The 22,623-nt window shown below is 39.9% G+C and overlaps 1 protein-coding gene across 1 annotated transcript; it reads right to left on the reverse strand.

Annotated features, from left to right (window-relative positions):
• Positions 1–2,783: 2,783 nt before the first annotated feature.
• On the reverse strand, positions 2,784–16,924 carry LOC149289736 (MICOS complex subunit MIC26-like). The gene is made up of 8 exons (XM_089490252.1): positions 16,829–16,924; positions 16,444–16,551; positions 12,578–12,697; positions 9,451–9,505; positions 9,114–9,209; positions 8,427–8,518; positions 5,587–5,697; positions 2,784–2,879 (listed from the first exon to the last, which is right to left on the reverse strand). The coding sequence occupies exons 1-8, from the start codon at positions 16,922–16,924 to the stop codon at positions 2,784–2,786; spliced, it is 774 nt and encodes a 257-aa protein (XP_089346378.1).
• Positions 16,925–22,623: the final 5,699 nt, after the last annotated feature.

Genomic DNA, 22,623 nt, shown 5'->3' on the forward strand with positions numbered 1-22,623 from the left:
ATAAGCCTTAAGAATTTAGTAGCAAGGAGAGTGATTTAAGGGGCTAAGGGAGCTGAACCAGTTTGATCCATTTTCTTTAATATAAGGAAAGTATGCACGTGTTAATGTTTAACTTTTACAGCTTAACATAACCTGCGTTTGTCATGATTTCTTATGATACATAATGAGACAGATTAACAATTTTACAATAAGCATCAGGACAGGTCCATAGGGCAGAAATTCAGCTATGAGCCAAGAACCTTCCCTCTGCAGACTCTAAAGCACCTATTAGAATTTAAATATTATAAGCATAAACCACATTTTTAGCTAACCAAGATAGAGACAGAATCATTTATTATGTGCTCCATCATGAATTCAGCACTTTATCATATAAAACACTTTCACTATCTATTTACTGAAATAACATTCAGTTTATTTTGGGGAAACATAGTAAAGTAATACTTTGTGCTTCACTAAATGTCGAGACGTGATTTTTATCTTAGAACAAAGGAAAAGTTATTAAAAAGGATATCACACGAGGAACGTTAGTGACAAAAAATATCGGTGCTTGTAATTGGGTCACAACCAGGCCCGTCTTTAAGCCAGTTTAAAACGGCAGATGACAGGGGCCCAAGTATCCGAGAGGCCCCACAACAGCTGGCTCTTGGGTTTGACTACAGCGGAGGTAAAAGGAACTGGGGAGAAAAAAGAGCTACAGACATCAGGGGATTTGAGAAACCTGTGGGGATCATAAGCACACGATGGTCCTCAGCTCAGGTTCTCATAACTAGTTGAGAACACAAAAAAAATCACTAGTGTGGTGTTAATGATGGAAGAAAAGAAGCTGAAACCGGATTGTTCGCCCCTGCATCTTTTCAAATGCATATGTAATGAATCAACATATGGTTCCTTTATTTAGCTTTACAATACTGTGTCCTCACATTACCTCTCATTCATAAATCTGTAACCCAGACTATCTGCTTAACCATAATATTGCAGCTCGTGCAACTGTGTTTTATTCTGTTCTTTTTTTGTAATGATTCCCCCTTTTCCCCCACCCAATGCATGGTAGGTCAGGAGGTAAAACTGGGGTACGTGGAATATTGGGGTGTATATAACCCAAGTTGTGCCTTCACCTCACCAACCATCTTGTTGTTAGTGGAATGGATGTTGAAATAAAACAAGAGCCAAGTGGGGACATCCTTGACTCCTTGCCCATTGGAGTGGGGGGGGTGTGTGTTAAAAATAAATGCCCTTTGACCGAGAGAATACATGTGTTCCACACGCTCTACAGCATTCCCATTGTAGTCAGCGAGCTGAGCCATCTTTTAAATCAGTGGTAGCAGAAGCCATTTACATGTATGATATCCAACTGTTGTACTTGCATAAAAATATTTAGTCTACATTTTCATAGGAACCTGCATTACATAGTCTCAATGCACACCCCAGTCCTATTTTCATGTTAGAAGAATGGCAACTTTTCTCTGAATGATCTGGTAGCCAATGTTTAATATTTAACATATAATTAATGACATGGATCACATGCTGTTATTAGGAAACAGAAATGTTCTCCGCCTGTTAGACCACATTCAGAAAAACAATGTGGGATACGGTGCTACCTGTATGCGCGTCTGGGGGCACCACCTTTTAGGAAAAAACTACCAGCAATGGTATTACTTCTGTAGGTACTAGCCATACGGTAGAGGTCATCTGGGATAAAAGAAATGACATCCCTTAACCCATACTTTAGGGGCTATGTATACACCCTGTGAAAAGTGATCTTATCAATACAGCACCTAATGATCAGTCCAGTCACTAGGAACATTACTTTGGATGATTAAAATATTTTTAAGCATGATTGTATTCGCTTTAAATCACACAATGTTTTTTCCATGACAGTAGTTTACGTTGCTCTCCACCAAGAGTCTTTTCTGGCCCCCATGTTCTGTTTTACGTAAGGGATCTGCAGGGTCTAGAAAGACAAAGACATGTATAGGCCGAATGGAGCTGGAGGCAAATCTCTTTGGAGTTAAGTGTCTCCTTCTCTCTGAGACTTAAGCAGGAAACGTTCATGGTGCTAGGCAACACCTAACAGAACTAAGTAAACAATGAGGGCTAAACATTCTTTAGCCAATGGCTGATGTATCCGACAGACATTCCAGTTGGAATCTTAGACTCAGAATAGTCTAAAAGTAGATGAATGTGACAATAACATAAACATAAAAATGACTCCTTGTATATGTGGATTAAAATCCAATTGTAGGTAAGACCTAAAGAAACAAAAATACCGCATAAGTAATAATTATACAAAACTGGTTGGCCAATATATATTCTAAATCGTACATCATAAAAACTGTATGTCTGAAATTGTGCACAGAGGAAGAACTGTTCTGGGGATGCAGAATGCCAGAAGGTAGCTAAATCTTTCATTGTGTTAAAAAAAATAAAAAAATACATCATTAAAAAAAAAAGGGGATAGTTATCATGTTTCCCTTTAAGTAACATCCAGCTTTAAGAAAGGGCTTTAAAAAAATTATTTGATATTCATTTGATTTGTTCTTGCTATTTGTATAGTAAGTGACTGGGTGGCTGGGTAGTCATTATCTGATAATGTATCCAATTTACGCTTCAAGTCAAAGTTGGTTTTTTTGTCCTATAAGTAAACGGAGAACAATATGCAAATAAAACAAACGTTGATTTTATTATGAACAGTGATATACAGTTAGATAAATGTGTCTGACTTTAGGCGATCACTTATTGTTGGTAGGAGTGATGACAGTATCTTCACACAGACACTGAATGAATTAGATTTGCATAACTGCAAGTTTTGTTTTTTCCTGAGATGCCATCACAAGTTGCTGAAAATACCGGGAAAGAATGGGTGAAGGAACATCCGCAATCTGTAAAATAAAGGATAAATGATAATTATACGAGGACTGTCACTCCTGCCATTAGGTTGGTCAGCAGGAAGCTAGAGACGCCGGCTCCTGCTAACAGAGCAGACCCGGGCTGTCAAAAGATGCCCTGATCCCCCGGGTACACTCGCTGGGATGAAAACAATAGGATGTACTATTATGTCCTCTGTCATCTGTTTTATAAGATAGTAATGATACATCCTAAGGTCACAAAGCAGTTAATTGCAACAAAATGAGAAAAAAAAGTTTCAATGTTTAACTAGATTATTGCATACAAGAATGTATTTTATGAAGAACAAATATTTTTTTTTTTCCCATGGGGCTCTCTCTTTAAACTGGGCTTTCACTTTAAAACAGCATTACATCCTTATAGTGTTTTCATTATTAATAGAATTCCAGGGGAAACAACATAGAATTCCAGGGAAAGCAAAACATCTCGTGCTTCGGCCAAGTTCAGGCTTCACCCAGAACACTTATCTCCCGAAATCTAAGTGCCACTGATTTGGAAACTGAAAGCAGGTCGGGGCAACCAGCACAACAGAAGCACCGTTATTATTATTCGCTAGGATAGCCAACGTCAGCAAGAAAAGAATACAACGGCTTTGATGCTTCCTCCATTAAAATATTATTGGATTTCATCTTCCACTGAACTCTGTTAATCCTACATTTTGCTTAGAACAATTTACAACAAATATTCATTTAAAAAAAAATAAATTATAATTGACTGCTGCATTTTAATGGAAAAAAGCCTGTGTAATTTACAGTATTTCATTTCAAATCTCCACATTTCACTTTAACGGCCACTCAGCTCACAACCTTGATGATGAGCTAGGGTGCAGGCAAAGGAAGAATACTTTAGTACAGTAAGGGAATCAAGTAGGGAGGAGAAATACTCAAAAAATGAATGTGTGCAAAGTTCTGCATACTATAAAACGCACTGGTGGTCAAAACAGAAAACTTTACAAAGTTTAAAGCACGAAGGGTTCCTTTAAACATCATGTGGCTACGGTCATCATCTGTCTGCACCACAGCCATGTTATTGCGACCCTAGTACGATATAACGGTAGTTTTATTGCTTTGCATCTTGTTGGTACGTCCAGGTGTTTGACATCGGTTTTTACTGTGGCCTCACACGACGCAGCTGTCATTCCATCAGGTTTTGTTTGAGAAAACCGACAGATGTATCTGTAGAAGATAACAGTCTAAAACTGAAAGAAAAAAGTTTGAGGAGGTCTGTTCAGCCCCCACCTGGTTACGGAGATCCTTCCTGCTGGGACTTCTTTTCAGTTGATGGATGGACACTGCTCGCTGGTGGGTCTGAGCTTGCTTCCGACTTACGATAAAAATAAAAACAAAACAGCACACAATTATCTAACAGCACACAACAGCCGCAGATACTTCAAAGGAGAGTTTTCTGACTCAGACACTCTTAATGGAGGAAGCTTTTTTTTTTTTTTTTTTTTAAATCCCTGTGCAATTAACCCTTCATAAAAAGGTATAATCATTAACTATTTAAATAATGCAAAACTACAGTGAATTAAATAATAATGACTAAAATGATTGCCGGTTTACGGCTAAGGGTGTGATGGTCAGTGGCATCACGGAACCCAGGGTTTACTTTTTGTGCACCAGAGACCTCGCAAAAACTTTGCCTTTGTTTTTGTTGGAAAAGGTAAACTATGGCTCAACCCAGACATAAGAGTGACATTACATTCAACCTTTTCAGCTAATAGGGGCTCGTGGTGCGTATGGAAATCCAAAGAGAACCACTTAAATACAGGTGCTGGGTGAGATTATCATCCAGCTGTTCTCTTTAATACACCCGACACACAAGAGAAAAACCAATACCTCCAAACTCCTATCAGATGTCTGCATGGTTTTGTAGTCAAATGAAATGTTAAGGTAATTGGTGGCAGGAAACAAACTATCCTGCCCTTTTACTTCCCTGCCTGCCCTAACCATATATAAGTAAACTCTTTAACAACATGTTTTTTCCTGGTATGGTATACAAAGAAGGTTGCCAAAGCACATTATGCTATCAAACTTGTCAAACTTTTAAAGTGTAAACCTGTCTGAAAGCAGCTTGAGATGATAGTTTGGTCGATGTTCTGTCCCAACAGTAGAAATGTAAGAGACGAGGTTTAGACTTCACTAAATAATACCCTTGGATTAATTGGCATATGTTAATGTGGGATAGGAGTACAAATACTCCTTAAAAAAACCAAAACAGCTTTCTCCATTCTTACAACATTACTATCCAGCGTATCCACCAGAAAAAGACACTGCCCACCTCTTCACTGGAAATGGTAATTTATTCCAGCATAAACCAGAACCCATGCATATACTATATCGGGATGAAATGGAGTCCTGGGATTACTTGCACCAATATACGCGTGTTGGCGTCTACGTCTGGTTTCGTGAAGTGGCAGCCATTATATACATTTTATTAGTCATCCAGTGAGGCTGCTAATGGCCTTGAAATTTCAATATCATCAATAATCCGAAGCAGCAGCAGAGATTATCCAGTAAATTAACATTCTCAAAGGTGAAGAACATCAAATCACACTGCTTTTATCCTGTACAAGTACAATAATACATTTTTCATTTATCACGCAAGTAAAAATGAATGTTTTTGGTAAATGTTAGCCAAGAACTTGACTCCCTAACACTAATGTTGGACCTACAAGTTTACCTTTTCACCTTCCTTTTTAGTGGACTTCTTTTTCTTCCCGCCATCCTTCCATAAAGATTCCAGGTTTACATAGGCTTGCAGGCTTTTGTCATACAAGATTGTGCCGGTATCCTGAAGATGAAACAGACTGTTATGTTATCATAGATATGGTGGTTTGGCCTGGATGTAATTTAGCGTCGGGGTGTAGTAAGATATTTATAAGAAACATATTACACTCGTATTTCCTGTCGCTTCTGCTCTCCTTCCTGACTGCCTGGAAATCTATCAGTTTATAAATATTTATAACGTATTTTACAGCCAGCGAAGAAAACATGAGATAGAGTTCTGAATGCCCATAGACTAAAAACATGTTAAACAGACATATATTGCGAGCTTGAGACGAGTGACTGAACTGTCCAACATAAGTTACCCTGAAGCCCCTCGTCTATTGCAGAACTTCAACTTCCATTAAACTAATCCATAGGAGGTTCTCATGGTAGGGTTGGCTGAAGGTCTATAAAGATGTGTGCTCCTTAATAGCTTGGAATTTATTACTTGTATAGTATGGAATTAGTTATTCATTTATATAGCCCATAAATCGTGCATCACAAGAAAATGTGGAGGCCCTGCTCAAATAATCTTACAATCTGGAAGGTGGGTTATATTAAATAAATTGCGAAAGTGATTGAGGTTGACGCACAACAGTATTGCAGGACAGGGATTGTTTAAATACATTATATTATTTAGATGTAGGAATAAGACGAGTAAGAAGAGCAAGACGGTACGGTGGGAGACACCAGGAACGTGGCACGGCAGCGGTAGGTAAGAGGAGATGAGTTAAACCGTCAGTCGGTTGCCTTCACAAGACTAGACAGAAGAGGAAAGTCTGATAATCTACGATGGGGCATTCCGAAGGATAGAGGTGGCCCTTGAGAAGCACTGTATAATATTTGTTTCACAAAAACAGAAAGAGAAGACACTTGGTTTTTTATCTGTTATCTAAGTGGTCAACTTTTAGATTAATGAGGCAAATCATTTTCTTCCATAAATCAACTGCCTTATTAGATTTTGACATTGATTCAAAGTAACGCTAACCTCACTGTCAATTAAATCTAAAGGCGAACAAAATACCACTGTGAACCAACGCTTATGCGCTCTGGCAAAGGGAACAATTGCTATTTTGTTTGTCACAGGATAATGTGCACAAAGCCCTCTTCATTCCAAATCAATGGGATGCATAAAACCCACTTGGAAGTGAAATAAGCGAAGTATTAATCACTCGGAGCCTCTATCTTGATTACTTAATCATGCGGGAGATTGACTCATTCATACTGTGGTTACATACGGAAGGCTTTTATGTAAAAGTACACGAAAGATTACGTTTAATTTCCTCTCCTGGAAATTATATAATAACAAAATGAACTATATCGATACTACACGTAAAGAATACAAGGTCCGCCTCACTGATGCCACAATTGAAGTATTTATACCATTTGCTTCTAAGGATTGCTCAACGCAAATCTGGTACCTCTATACCAAGCAGATTCTGGTTTAGCGGCCAGGACCAGATTTTTATTCCAGGGACAGAGGCCACATTTGCCACCACACGTGTAACATAAATACATTGGATAAGTTAGGATGATAAGCAGTCGGACTATGACACAAGTGCTCTGAGCTTGTATGGGATTGTACAGGGCAGCCAGTCTGCGGCTGGAAATCATTCCCATTGAAATCAGAATTCCTCCCCACTCATTGCCGGGCAAGCACTGGAGTTGATCAGCACAAAGTATAGCAAGTGTCAGGAGACTAAAAATATCTGGTGGGCAGGTAAATGCATATAGGGGGATTTTGCTTAATCCCCCCATGTGTTTGCAAGGGGGACACCATGTACATTTTAAGATACCTCTCAGCTACCATATGCATTAAAATGTGTATGATGGCTGGAGTGCCCCTAACAGCTGCATCCATTTATTTAACAGCGACCCTGAGTCAAGGTACTGCTGCCTGGTGGAAAATCTGTCCCTTACAGAAGCACAAGATCTCATCCCAATTAGTGGAGGGCGCTGTAACGCACAGTATAAATTAGTACATGTAAACCAATGGAAGACTGGCAACCTTGCAGCCCAAGGGGCAAGGCTAGACCAATGGCTCAGTAAATACATCGGCTCAAAGACAGGCAACAAACTCAGTGTGTATTTCACACACATAACCCGACTGCAGAGAAAATCAATGAAAGGAGCACATAATGAATCCAGCCAGGGTGTAAATGCTGTTTAAAGTGCTTTTATTTTAGACCTCTTGATGTTAAACAAATAAAAGCAAGAAAAAAAAAAAAGCTTTGGAAGTTGCCCTTTTTGACCAGGCCTCCCCGACGTAAACTATCCATCCCGATAACCAAATGGTAAAATTTCAGTACCACATTTTACTCTACAATACAAATATTTATTTGGGTTCACTAAACAGTGACAACGCAGGGGTAATGTATCCTCGAGAAACAACAAACATTTGCTGATGCAGTCGAAGAAAATCTCTAGCGGTTCATTTATATTAAAGTGCAATACCGTGGCTTTACTGTAATAATGGGAATTTAATTGAGCAGCAGCTGGTCAATCCTATGGATTTTCCCATCCATTTCATTCTTTACCAAGGGCAGTTTAGTAAAGTTAAAATGTTCACTGTAAAGAAAGACTGAATAGATGATTATGTGAATTTTAATATTGAGTGCTTTTAAGATCCACATCTTACCAGAGATAAGACACAAATTATATTCTTTATTGTTTTATTGGATGTATTTGTACCAATAAACATCAATTAAACTAGAGGAAGAAAACACACACACATGTTTTTGCATGTTAGATTACCTTTGCAATGGTGGCTGCCTGTTGTGGGTAGTAAAGAGAAGCACCTATTCCCATAAAGCCAAGGGGGTAGATCACCTTCTTTATTCTGGAACCTAAAGGGTAGGCAGAAATGGTTTATTTAGCAGGGTACCAAAACAGACAAGTGATCTGTATCAGCAGCTATAATGCTGGCAAACTTTTTCATTTCTCTGCAAAATGCACATTGCTAAGGTACAAAAAGCACCAGATGTACCGGAGAAGTATTTCTATTTTACGTATTTGAACACATTAAAAAGAATAGCTTGGTCTGTTTCGAATTGGTACAATGTCTGCCTGAAAGAACAGTATGTGCTACCACAAAAATCCAACGGCACAAATACTTCGATCTCTCGAAAATGATTTAAAAAAAAATCATGTCTTTCCTTGGTACTTCTAAGTAGATCATAACTGTTGTGCCATCTCCCCAACTACCAAACATCTTTATTGGGATCATGCGTGTATCGGATACCGCTTACAGAGGAACAGTCACTTTCCAAGCTTTCAACCTTTCATGTGAAAATCTATGGCGTTCATAATTTCAGCTCTGTGCGTCCAGATATCTTCTGTACTTTGTACTCTATGCAATACCTGAATACTGACAGTACTGAACCATGGACCATGGGGGCACTTTTAAATAATTAAGTAGCATTCGATTAATATTTCACTAACCTCTGGCAAGAAACAACCCAATTAGTCCAGCAAATCCAATTATGCCAAGTCTCGGATAGAAGCCTGGAGGTGCATCCTTCAGAAATTCATAAGACGCTACAAAGAAGAAGAAATATTAGGGAGAAAAACATCAAATCAGAGCCACAGTTAGAGTAGTTCTTTTTCTCTGCTCGTCTGACAGAGGTCTACATCATTCTACAAAATAAAAGAACCTTCCGTGCCGTAAACATATTATGGAACAGGTTCATTACTGGGGTTAAAAACTTAGGGAAAAGCATGTTTCATAGGTAGTAACACTGGTAACTTGTTTTTCTTTTTCCCACACGCTAATGGTTACCTTTGGAGTGATCCACCGCTGTTTCTACTTTCGGCTTGACTGTGGAGTAAGTATCCTGTTCATAATAACAAGGAAATATTATTAGGACTCTAGTTCAGTTTCCCATTCACCTGCCTACCATGGCCTAAAACGAACGCACTGTTGCATCTCAGTGGTTTATTTGCTAAAGCAGGAATTGGCAAGAAAGTTTCAGGAAGGTTTTCAATTACATTTACTATGCCTTATGGCTAATTTCTCTGCATGAAGGGCTGAGCTGGCTCTGCATAACACATGGTTCCCACAGCGAGGTGGCTTTAATGAAAGCCAACGAATTTAAATATTCTTTATCCAGGTCACCCAGGCTGTTCTTGGAGCTTAAGTTCACTGAGGTTGGCTCTTCACAATATAAACTGATGTCAGTTGCAACTCTCCTGCAAACTGCCTCATATACCAACATGTTGTGACCCCAACAAATTAAGGTTCTTCCTCTCAGTCTCCATAACTTGGAGATCTAAGAAGACAGAACACGGATGGTCCAAGTGTGTGGCTTGGATAAAGCATCTTCTATGGAAGTGCATATTATAATGTATGCTGGAATGATATCACAATAAGTAGTTAACAATACATCTAGGTTCTATGCAGCGGTATATTCTTTGTGTTACTCCTTTGACAAAGCATACGGTTTACAATGATACAATCATACGATACTAGAATAAAAAAAAAAATGCACCAGAGGCTTATTAATAATACATTAATAGAAAGGCAGAGTCCATTGTAAGATTACTATTAAAACTATTAGCTTTATCTACAGCCTGATTAAAAACTTACTATTATGATCATGAGTCATCAGTAGGTGAGTACTTCATTAAAAATGTACTAAAAAAATATGGAGCAAATTCGGTGTCGGTGATTTAACAGTATCACAAATATCTTTATTAAACATTATTTTTATGATGGCTGTTCATGAGCTGTTATGGCCCACACCGACCTTCTTCATAAAATGGGAATTTGTTGTGTACCAGTTGTTCAAGGATATTTTATCTTTACATTTTATTTTATCATGCTATATTTTAATTACTTTATGTCCACCTGATCTGTTCTGTACCATGTATATCAGATACACCATTAGCCTACATGGCTGTTACAATGGAGTGACATTAAAAATGAACAGTAACATTAAAATCATCAATAAGATTCATACACATTAAGATATACTTGTATGGGAGAAGAACTATTAGGAGGTTGAGGGTGGAATGAGATGAGACTGAGGAAGACACCCTTTCACTTTGTAGGCCCTAGACTGTTTCACTGTTAAAATCCAGATGAAATAATCCGCCTCTTAACCTTCTTAATGTTTCTGAGCCAAGTCCTCACCGAAGCCAGAAGAGTTAACACGAGGAAAGCAATGGGTTGGTGAACGACTTCAGATGCCACAAGGGTAACACCACGTTTCACATTGATTAGCTCCTCGGCAAGCAATTGCAGGTATAAAGCGACCAAATAACACACAAACCCAGCTTTGCAGGTTTATATGTAAACTCAGCATTGAAGGTATAGATTAAATAATACAAATTTCACACATAGATCACAGGTTGCACATTCCAAAAGCCTGTCCTGGAACAGAGATTGCACACATAGGACTTGCCCAGCACCCAGGTGCTGCACATCAGGTAGAAAACAACGAGTTTAAACAAAAATAAAATACAAAACAAAAAGCACTGCTACTTTTCCTCACTGCACTTGTTTAGGTTTGGGAGAGAGACTGGGAGAGAACAAACGCTACCAATAAAGACACTACCCCAGTTGTTTTGGATTGTGGGCACTATCCATACGAGTATCATTGTTAATTCTTCTTGCCATTTGATATCACAATAGGGTTTATTCACTATATTGGGAGTTGTCGGCACAGTTGAACATGTCAACTCCCTCTCTCTGCATTATTGACTCCAGTGAGTTTCTCCTGCCCTGGCCCTGGGTAATTTATAGGTAATGTGAGAGATTTCCCAAAACTGTCCCCACTAATGTAATGTACATTACACGGGATCAGCTTAGTCCTTCCTGCAGGGGATGAACTTTCCTAATCCAAAGTGATATCAGGCAGCTGAAACATTCAACTCTCTTGAAAACTCCTTTTTGAAACAGACCCCAGTGTTTGTCTTAGAGTATGTTTGCAGACTGGGGACCTAACAACTCATTCAGAACATGACCGTAAAAAGTTAACAAAGGAATGGGAGATGGAAACTTGAGCCAGATGTTCTCAGCTCTGTATCATGTTGCTTTGGATATCAGCTCACTGACCCTACTTACCCCTCACTACACTTTGAACTTCATCCTCCTCATGTTTCTTCTTGTTCCTCAGACAAGAGAACCTGTTTCTCCTGAGGTTTGTGTGCTGTTCTTCTGTCTTTAATACTACTGACAATGGCATGTTTGCTGACAAAGTCTCCAGAGCCTGCCTCTTGAGGGTCTGCCCCGTGTTACATTATTATGTGTTGACCCCATTATAGTGGGGTGTAAGGACTAAAATAGATAATGTGATCAACGGAGGAGAATATTTTCTTAGTGTTTGTTCATTGTCACCTCCACGTACAAAGAGGGATTGGACAGTATTTGTATTAGCTTTCTTTTTTCAACTAACCTTTAACTTTCCACAAGCTCAGCCAAGCAATCTTGTTTTCTACACATCTCAGTTATTCATTACACAAGAGTAATATTTAACCAGGGCGACAAAAATATTGGTTTAGGCAGCAGAAATAGACAGAGAGATCCTTGTGAAATGGATGAGGGCTTTGGGACTGTAGAGTCTTCTTCAGCATTGTTGGAGAAGTTGACTCTGGAGGCAAATATCATCTATGTAGAACTGTTTAATTCATGACACAGAGACAGTGTTGACCCTACTCCATCTGCACGGCCTTTTCATTTAATGCATCAAAATAATGGAATTATCCCCATAATTTTGATATGTTTTCTTTTAGAAACAACAGTTTGCTAATACACTTTACAGGGCCTTAGTTAAAGGTGATTCCTTAAAGGTTCTTTATCTCATACCTGCTTTACCCTGCGTCTTTCACTGATACTTTTTTAATGTTACTTGAGTAGTTATACTATTAATATAAAAAAAGAAATGTGTACTTGTGTAATGCTGTACCTGAAGCCAGTCAGTATATGGTGCTACTGAATGTCTAAGCCACGAGATTCCCTCTTCCAGTTGTGTCTGTTTGTTTTCAACATATTTGGTTTCTTGGACTGGACTGGAGTACAGAGAAAGCTGCAAGGAGATACAGATAAAGTCACTAAATTTATATTAAAAAAAAAAAAAAAGACGGTAACAATATAGTTGTATTGTGATATATAACTGATCATTGTGTAATTAGTGATGGTCCATGAGTTTTTAATATATATTGTAATATATCACTGATAGAGTAAACACAGATGCTCATACGAGTTTGCAGCATGCAAAAGACTAGCGTTCAATTCTTTCTGCTTTAACCCCTTCGAGACAAAGGCTGATTTTACTTTTTGTACCCTTTGTGACAATGGCCTTTTTAACATTTCTGCGCTGCTCGTGTTTAGCTGTAATTTTCTTCTTTCCCGTTTACTGAACCCACACACATTAGATATTGTTTGTTTCAGGACAAGAAGGGCTTTCTTTAGATGACATTGTTTTGATTGTATCATATTATTTACTATTAAAAAAATTATAAAATATGGTGAAAAATTTAGAAAAAAATGACTGTTTCTAACTTTTAGTTGAAAAATCTTTTACTCATCTATAAAAGGTAATGAAAAAACCTGCTAAATAGATTCTACTATTTGTCCTGAGTTTAGAAATACCCAATGTTTTTATGTTTTTTTGCTTTTTTCTACCCATTATGGGGCAATAAGTACAGGTAGCGTTTTGCTATTTCAAAGCCATTTTTTCCAAATCTGGTAATTCTTCCCCCCATGTGCCATTTCGGGTATCTTTGAACCCGGCCAATGCAATTTACCCCATCAAGTCATATATTTTTGAAAACTAGACAGCCCAGGGTATTCAAAATGCTAGTATTTTAACTCTTTCCATGCACCATATCTACCACCAGTCTTTGTCAAACTTTATGGTAGTCATTTTTTTGCATTTGTTTTGTCATACACATTTTACTTCAGGTATGAATTAAAATGTTCTAGTTTATGTCACTATCACAAAACACCCCAATATGTGTTCAGCAACATCTCCTGAGCGCAGCGATACCCCACATGAATGATTTTGCCTGGCTGTTTGGGGGCAAAAGGGCCACATTTGGGGCATGCGCATTTTTCAATGTTGAACTTTGGCATTTGGGGATCCACTGCCCATGCCCTATTTGGTACATCTTTGAGCCGAGCCATTTCAGTGTGCCCAATAAACCCATATATTTTTGAAAACTAGACACCCCAGGGTATTTCAAATGCTAGTATTTTAACTCTTTCCATGCACCATATCTACCACCAGTCTTTGTCAAACTTTGTGGTAGTCATTTTTTTGCATTTGGTTTTCCACACACATTTTAATTCAGGTATGAATTAAAATGTTCTCGTATATGTCACTATCACAAAACACCCCAATATGTGTTCAGCAACATCTCCTGAGTACAGCGATACCTCACATGAATGATTTTGCCTGGCTGTTTTGGGGCAAAAGGGCCACATTTGGGGCATGCGCTTTTTTCAATGTTGAACTTTGGCATTTGGGATCCACTGCCCATGCCCTATTTGGTACATCTTTGAGCCGGGCCATTTCAGTGTGCCCAACAAAACCATATATTTTTCAAAACTAGACACCACAGGGTATTTTAAATGCTGGTATTTTAACTCTTTGCATGCACATATTTTACCACCAGCATTTTTTCAAAGTTTGCAGTAATATTTTTGTGTGTGTATTTTTCCCACACACACCTACTTTATGTATGAATTTACAGCTCCTGGTATATGCCGCTGTCACACGACACCCCATAATGTGTTCAGCAACATCTCCTGAGTGCAGTGATACCCCACATGCATGGGTGTGTCATTTTTTGGGGGAACTAAAAGGCCACATTTGGTACGTGTGCATTTTTCTAATTGGAAATTAGATGTGTGGCCATCCTTCCCCCCGTGTTAATTGGGACGTTGTTGAACCTGGCCCATTCAATTTACCCCATCAAATCATACATTTTTTAAAAGTAGACACCCCACGGGCATTTAATATGCCAGTATTTTAACTCTTTCCATGCGAGAATTGTTTTAAGCTAATATGCTAATTTTAGGACTTGCTCACAAAAATATATTTTTTATATATATATATATTTTTTTTATTATTTTTTTTTAAAAAAAATTTAACATTTTTTTTCAACTTGGAGGTTCCCCTGATAGTGACATCAGTGGGAAATGATTTTTACATTTTACTGTTTTTTTACTATTTTTTTCTAATTATTATTAATTTTATTTTATTTTTTAATTTATTTTTACTAATCACACTGTGATTAGAAAGCTGGGCTCCATTGACTTGCATGGTGAATGCAGTACCTGTATTCAACCTGCAAGTGGGGCCAAAGTTCTCTAGATGGTCTGGACCATCTAGCGAACTTTTAAAATTTGTGGTTCCTGTTACAGGACGGTGGCCATCTTCCTTGATGGCGAAGATTGCCGGCAGCTGCGGCTGTGACCGCTCTCCGGAGCGGTCACAGCCCATCAAAAGGTTAGTGTTTGGTGTCGCTGGATGCCTCCTGATCGAGGCATTCCAGCGACACCATTTAAGTTTAGGAGGCGATCGTCGATCGCCTCCTAAACGCTTTTAAAACGGGCGTCCGCCGCCATACAAAGTATGGCGGATGTTGACGCCCCGTGGAGGGGCCAGAGATGCCCTTCGTGCCGATCGCGGCGTTGCTGAATGCCTCGAGGTCGAGGCATTCAGCAACGCTTTTTGGGTGCAGAAAGCGATAGTAGATCGCTTTCTGCACCCGTTTAAAGACGTGCCGGTCCTGGCACGTCAATTGTCGTAAAGCACATGCTTTTCCGTGCCGTGCCAGGACCAGCAATTGTCATTAAGGGGTTAAAGACCAAGGACTTTTTCTACTCGTTTTCAGGTAATTTCAAAACAAGCTTATACAGCCAATTATGCCTCTAGAAAATGACATTTTATTAGATGTGGCACATGTACCAAGTATTTACTGGAAAGCAGAACCCCCAAAAACCACAGTACAATGTGATTAATCCACAAAAACCACAGTAGATGTGTACTGGTGTAAATGGAATTCCTTTACAGCACTAAGTATACTTGTTATTTAGAGCCCTTCGTACCACGTGATCTCTGAATGATTGACCAAGCAACCTGAAGAAGACAGGTAACCAGGTTTCCTTCAATTCTAAACATATCTTTTATAAATATGCATGCAAAGCCTTAGCGTCTGTTGTCTCTGATATTTTGTACACTTTGTTACTGGCAAAATATCAGAGAAGCTAATGAACCATATTTCCAGTAAACCTGTTTTTTTTGTTTAATGTGAATAAGAATAAACAGTGCTTATGCTAAGAAGCTTGGGTGTACATTGCACTGTACAACACTAGCAGATACACCATGTTCTAAAGTAGTTGTTTGCAACCAAGTTAATCAGAAGAACCATTAAGCATATACACGGATGCATAGAGAAATACCATAGTTATTTCATATGGAGCTACATAGGTCTGGTGGTGCACAGTGGTTTTTAAGGGGTCTTGTCTATACAGTTCATTTTAAAAATAAGAAATCAATTCAGTACTTCAAGCAAAAAAATAGGTCAGGAATAAATAAAAGTCTTTAAAGGTGTTAATGCCCACCAATTTGTGACAGTAGACGGAATCAATAAAAAACGGCAGTGTCACGTGTTAAGACACACTTATCTCTGGGCCTATACATATGTTTGAAACTTGGCCAGCACCTCAGATGGATGATTTTGTTTGCTCTTCACTCTCCAAGTTAACAAGGATCTCAGCCGGTAGCTTTTAATGTATTATGCAGAGCCATATGGCTTTCATTACCTCTTCCACTTTTACTAGTGCTTTAGGGGTTGTCTTCTCCTCGCTGGAAGCATGCACACGGAGGGCTACAAAGCTCAGGCTTGCCGGAGCAGCCACCAGTCTCAGCACCTGTTCAAATTAAATGAAACAACACATAGCATGAATATATACATACAACAGTAAAAAACTAAAATAAAAAAAAAAATCAATAGCAAATCAACGATCCTGTATTCGAAATGTCATTAAAGCGGTAATAAATGTTTTGGACCATTTGTTGTCTTCGAGCATAATTTACAAATGCCCACAGTAGTATTTCCTGATGTCCGGATTGAAAATGCAGGCAACCCTTAGAATATTTAAAGGATAAGTGAAAGTGTTTTTCTGTAAAGTCCTGTCTTTCACTTACATGATATGCAACTTGTTTATCATCACTACATCCAGGCGTGCAGGCATTGTAAAAAGTAGAAGAGTAGGGCTCCATGTTCCTCCTGTACCGGTTCATGTTAACGCTGTACATCATCAACACTCCGCTACTGTAATAACGCTACAGAATCAGCTTTTATAAATGTAATCCTACGTGACAGTAATATTCTGCCATTGCAGCTGCTGGGTTCTGTATTGGATCTTTGACCAATAGCTCAGATGTAAGGATTAAATAAGAGCTAGTTTGTTCGTCATAGCTTACTTTTTAAGGCAGCCTATCTATTTTAACGGGTCACCTGGACCTTCACAGATCACGCTACACCACCGATACATGATACCAAGAAAAAAAACTGTATTTAGGGTAATCAGGTGTATGGTACCCCAGTAATGTTGAAAAACAGTTAAAGGGGTCTTGATGACCTTGGAAGTAGAAGGATAAGATGCAAGTATAGGCTGAACTTATTTAACAAATTTAAATTTAGTAATTACAGACAGTTTTGGACCACAAAGCTTATATATTTTTTTAACTATTACTGCACAGAACTTTACATTATGATCCATTCCTAACTACCCGCACCCTCTTTATGTTTCTTTCCAATATTGTTTTACCGGTCTCCCTACTTTCTCACAATCTAAGTCAAGGTCGGTTCCAGCCCCAAGAGGACAGTGTGGCAATGCTGGGATATGAGCGGGCATACACCAAATATACCAACACAATTCCAAATTTATTATAACATTTAACAAAGAAAGGAAAAACCCCCGATAACCTTAAGCTAAAGAATAATTATTTGTGGGCAGGAAGTAAGGTCGCAGAAAGATCAGACGGGAATAATATGATACGCATATCTTGACGTGTTTTTCTAGCTCTTCAAAAGGAATGCTTTGACAGTACTTTGTTCCCAGCATTGACAGACTTCCTATTTAACGAAAAGAATAAATATATTATTTGCTCAATCACACCAGACTATTCAGTAATATAATCAGCAGCACCTTCCTTCCTGTCTGCGAATCTTAGAAAGGGGGCTCGTGTTCCTCCGATGTCAAGTAAAACGATTCCAAAAGTCAGCTGTAACTGGAATACTCCGCCACTGTCTGCAGATCCAGCCTCGTGTGTGGGAGTTCTTGGCAGCCGCGCAAAATCAAGGATGTTGGTTTCTCTTTATCCATGGTTTGTGGCACAACAAAAACCCAGGCTAGCAACCGGCACATTAATAGATCAGGTTTCCACCACTAAAAGTCTGCGTTTAACTTGCCCTATTGCCTATATCTAAATAACTACAATTTTTTTACGGAAAGGAAACAAAGTCTAAAGTGAAGGCCAAGAAATACTGAGAAACCGTTATGACATCACACGCCCATATGCTAAATCACACGCCATCTGCACAAGTTGACTTAATACTGTCCAGATGGCTTCTTCGTAGTATACAGTGGATATAAAAAGTCTACACACCCCTGTTGAAACGCCAGGTTCTTGTGATTTTTCCACCTTTAATGTGACCTATAACATGAACAATTCAATTGCAAAACAAACTGAAATCTTTGAGGGGACAAAAACCTGGTTGTATAAGTGTGCACACCCTTAAACTAATACTTTGTTGAAGCACCTTTTGATTTTATTACAGCAATCAGTCTTTTTGGGTAGGAGTCTATTAGCATGGCACAGCTTGATGTGGCAATATTTGCCCACTCTTCTTTGCAAAAGTACCCCACAGATGTTCAATTGGATTCAGGTCTGGGCCATTCCAAAATGTTAATCTTCTTCTGGTGAAGCCATGCTTTTGTGGATTTGGATGTGTGCTTTGGGTTGTTGTCTTGCTGAAAGGTGAACGTCCTCTTCTTCTTCACTTTCCTAACGGACGCCTGAAGGTTTTGTGCCAAAATTGCCTGGTATTTGGAACTGTTCATAATTCCCTCAACTAGGGCTGCAACTAACGATTATTTTCATAATCGATTAGTTGGCCGATTATTTTTTCGATTAATCGGATAAAAAAATGAATGTAAATTTTTCATTTATTTAAAATAATTTAATAAACAAATTATATTAAATACAAACAGCATAATAAAAAAACTTTGATAAAATGCATTTCTTGCCTTTATTTCGCAACCAGCCCCCCCCAATTTATGCACGTTTGAGCCCAGGCTTGCCACGCTGCCTCCCAGACATGCCACGCTGCCTCCCACATATGCCACGCTGCCCCCCACATATACCACTCCACGCTGCCTCCCACATATGCCACTCCACGCTGCCCCCCACATATGCCACTCCACTCTGCCTCCCACAAATGCCACTCCACTCTGCCTCCCACATATGCTACTCCACGCTGCCTCCCACACATGCCACTCCACGCTGCCTCCCACACATGCCACTCCACGCTGCCTCCCACACATGCCACTCCACTCTGCCTCCCACATATGCCACTCCACTCTGCCTCCCACATATGCCACTCTGCCTCCCACATATGCCACGCTGCCTCCCACATATGCCACTCTACGCTGCCTCCCACATATGCCACTCTACGCTGCCTCCCACATATGCCACTCTACGCTGCCTCCAACATATGCCACTCCACGCTGCCTCCCACATATGCCACTCCACGCTGCCTCCCACATATGCCACTCCCCGCTGCCTCCCACATATGCCGCTCCACGCTGCCTCCCACATATACCACTCCACGCTGCCTCCCACATATGCCACTCCACTCTGCCTCTCACATATGCCACTCTGCCTCCCACATATGCCACTCTACGCTGCCTCCCACATATGCCACTCCACTCTGCCTCCCACATATGCCACTCCACGCTGCCTCCCACATATGCCACTCTGCCTCCCACATATGCCACTCTGCCTTCCACATATGCCACTCTGCCTCCCACATATGCCACTCCACGCTGCCTCCCACATATGCCACTCCACGCTGCCTCCCACATATGCCACTCCACGCTGCCTCCCACATATGCCACTCCACGCTGCCTCCCACACATGCCACTCCACGCTGCCTCCCACACATGCCACTCCACGCTGCCTCCCACATATGCCACTCCACTCTACCCCCACATATGCCACTGTGCCTGATACACCTTATACCCCGATACACCACTCCATCCTCCCCAGACATGCCACACTGCCCTCCCCACATATGCCACTCCACTCTACCCCCAGATAAGCCACTCCACTCTACCCCCAGATATGCCACTGTGGCCCCAGATCTGCCTTATACACCCTGATACACCACTCTGTCCTCCCCAGACATGCCACACTGCCCTCCCCACATATGCCTTATATACCCTATATGCCTTATACCCCCAGATATGTCACTCCGTCCTCCCCAGATATGCCTTATACCCCCCAGATATCTCATAGTCCCCTCATGGAGTCACAGACCATACTTTTATAAATAAGTACTGGGTTAATCTTCACTGCCCCCAGGATTTAGATTCCCCTTAGTTTGCCCCCCTTTATCTCTAACTGCACCTTAAGTTAACTTTAATAAATTAATAAAATTAACCCTCAGTCCTCATCATTAAATTAACCCTAAACACCCCATTAACCATAACTGCCCCTAAATTAACCCTAAAGACCCCATCAACCACAGCATCCCCTAAATTAACCCTAAAGACCCCATGAACCACAACAGCCCCTAAATTAACCCTAAACATACTATTAACCAAAACTGCCTCAAATTAACCCCAAACACCCCATTAACCACAGCTGCTCCTAAATTAACCCTAAACACACCATTAACCATAGCTGCCCCTAAATTAACCCTAAACACCCTATTTAACCATAGCTGCCCCTAAATTAACCCTAAACACCCTATTAACCATACCTGTCCCTAAAATAACCCTAAACACCCCATTAACCATAGCTGCCCCTAAACACCCCATTAACCATAACTTCCCCTAAATTAACCCTAAACACCCCATTAACCATAACTGCCCCTAAATTAACCCCCACCTCCCCTAACTTTCAGCAGCCCAAATATTAATGTTATACTTACAGTTAGATGAGTGTCACAGCCATGTGGTTCTGGCCTTCTGGGAGAAGGAAGGGGGCGGGGCCAGTTGTCACAGTGATTACAGGGAGGGACTGTTAAGTAGGAGCTGCTGCTGTGAGTCACTGAAACGGATTATATAATGAGGGGTATTTTTCAGAGCGTTTGCTCTGAAAAAACCCTCATTTAATAATCGATAAAAATCGATTCAACTAATCGATAATGAAATTCGTTGGCAACGATTTTCATTATCGATTATTATCGATTTTATCGATTAGTTGTTGCAGCCCTACCCTCAACCCTAAGGCCCCGGTTCCAGCTGAAGAAAAACAGCCCCAAAGCATGATGCTGCCACCACCATGCTTCACCGTGGTTATGGTGTTCTTGGGGTGATGTGCAGTGTTGTTTTTGTGTCAAACATACCTTTTGGGATTATGGCCAAAAAGTTCAACCCTGGTTTCATCAGACCATAACACGTTTCCCCACGTGCTTTTGAGGGACTTGATGTTTGTTTTTGCAAACTTCAGCCGGGCTTGGATGTTTTTCTTTGGAAGAAAAGGCTTCCGTCTACCCCATAGCCCATTCATATGAAGAATACGGGAGATTGTTGTCATATGTAGCACACAGCCAGTACTTGGCAGAAATTCCTGCAGTTCCTTTAATGTTGCAGTAGGCCTCTAGTAAGCCTCCCTGACCAGTTTTCTTCTCGTCTTTTCATCAATTTTGGAGGGACGTCCAGTTCTTGGTAATGTTTCTGTTGTGCCATATTGTCTCCCCTTGATAAAGATGTCTTCATTGTGTTCCATGGTATATCTAATGCTTTGGAAATTATTTTGTACCCTTCTCCTGACTGATATCTTTCAACAATGAGATCCCTCTGATGCTTTGAAAGCTCTCTGCGGACCATGGCTTCTGCTCTGAGATGCAACTAAGCGAATTTCAGGTAAATCCTCATTTTTTAAAATCACAAGAACCTGGCATTTTAACAGGGGTGTGTAGACTTTTTATATCCACTGTATGCTATGACATTTTACATTTTATTGGTTGTTTTTTTTTTTATATATAAAAGGTATACATGTGTTTAGATCTATAACTCTGGTAACCAAGAAGATTGTACGATAATAATAAAACATAAATCAGAAATTGATGTCACGCTAAAGTTGTTGCGTATTCCGTTCCACAGACGAAAGGCAATAAACACAATCCAGTCATGTGATCCAAGCCTCAAACTAAAAACACTGAGTCTATTCAGCAGCAAGTGCATGGAAAATACCAGACGGGGCAGGAGACGTTCACTTGGAAAGAAAACAGTTTTGATTTGTGTTCATTTTTCACGAGCACATAATGAAATTCGAGATTACGGTCATAAGCAGAAACAAAACATGGCCTTGGGCAAATGTTATGTGAAATGAACAGCTAGATTAGAGCGGATGTAAAACAACTAGCAGAGATCATTTCTACGGTCCAAAATTAAATAGGAGAGAGACCGGGGGGGGCACAATACTTTTACTAATACTAATACAGGTCCTTTCACCCTGCTTTACATCCTGTGTTTTAACGAAGGCACCCTTGTACTGAAGATGAAAAACCAGGGCACAGATAATGTAAGTGCTGGTGTTTTGCAAACAGTCTTCTGTATAAATTGGGTGACAGGAAGCATCTTAAACAAGCAATGTCCTATCCAGGAGAGTCACAGGTTCAGCTACTTGGTGTCACCATACATTACGAAGGCTGACCCTAGTGAATTTCTGCTGCTGGAAGAGCTTGGTGGGTCCTGTATAAGGCA

This window comes from Sceloporus occidentalis, unplaced genomic scaffold, assembly GCF_023333645.1.
Source record: "Sceloporus occidentalis isolate IW3139 unplaced genomic scaffold, rSceOcc1.0.p SCAF_43, whole genome shotgun sequence".
Taxonomy (NCBI): domain Eukaryota; kingdom Metazoa; phylum Chordata; class Lepidosauria; order Squamata; family Phrynosomatidae; genus Sceloporus; species Sceloporus occidentalis.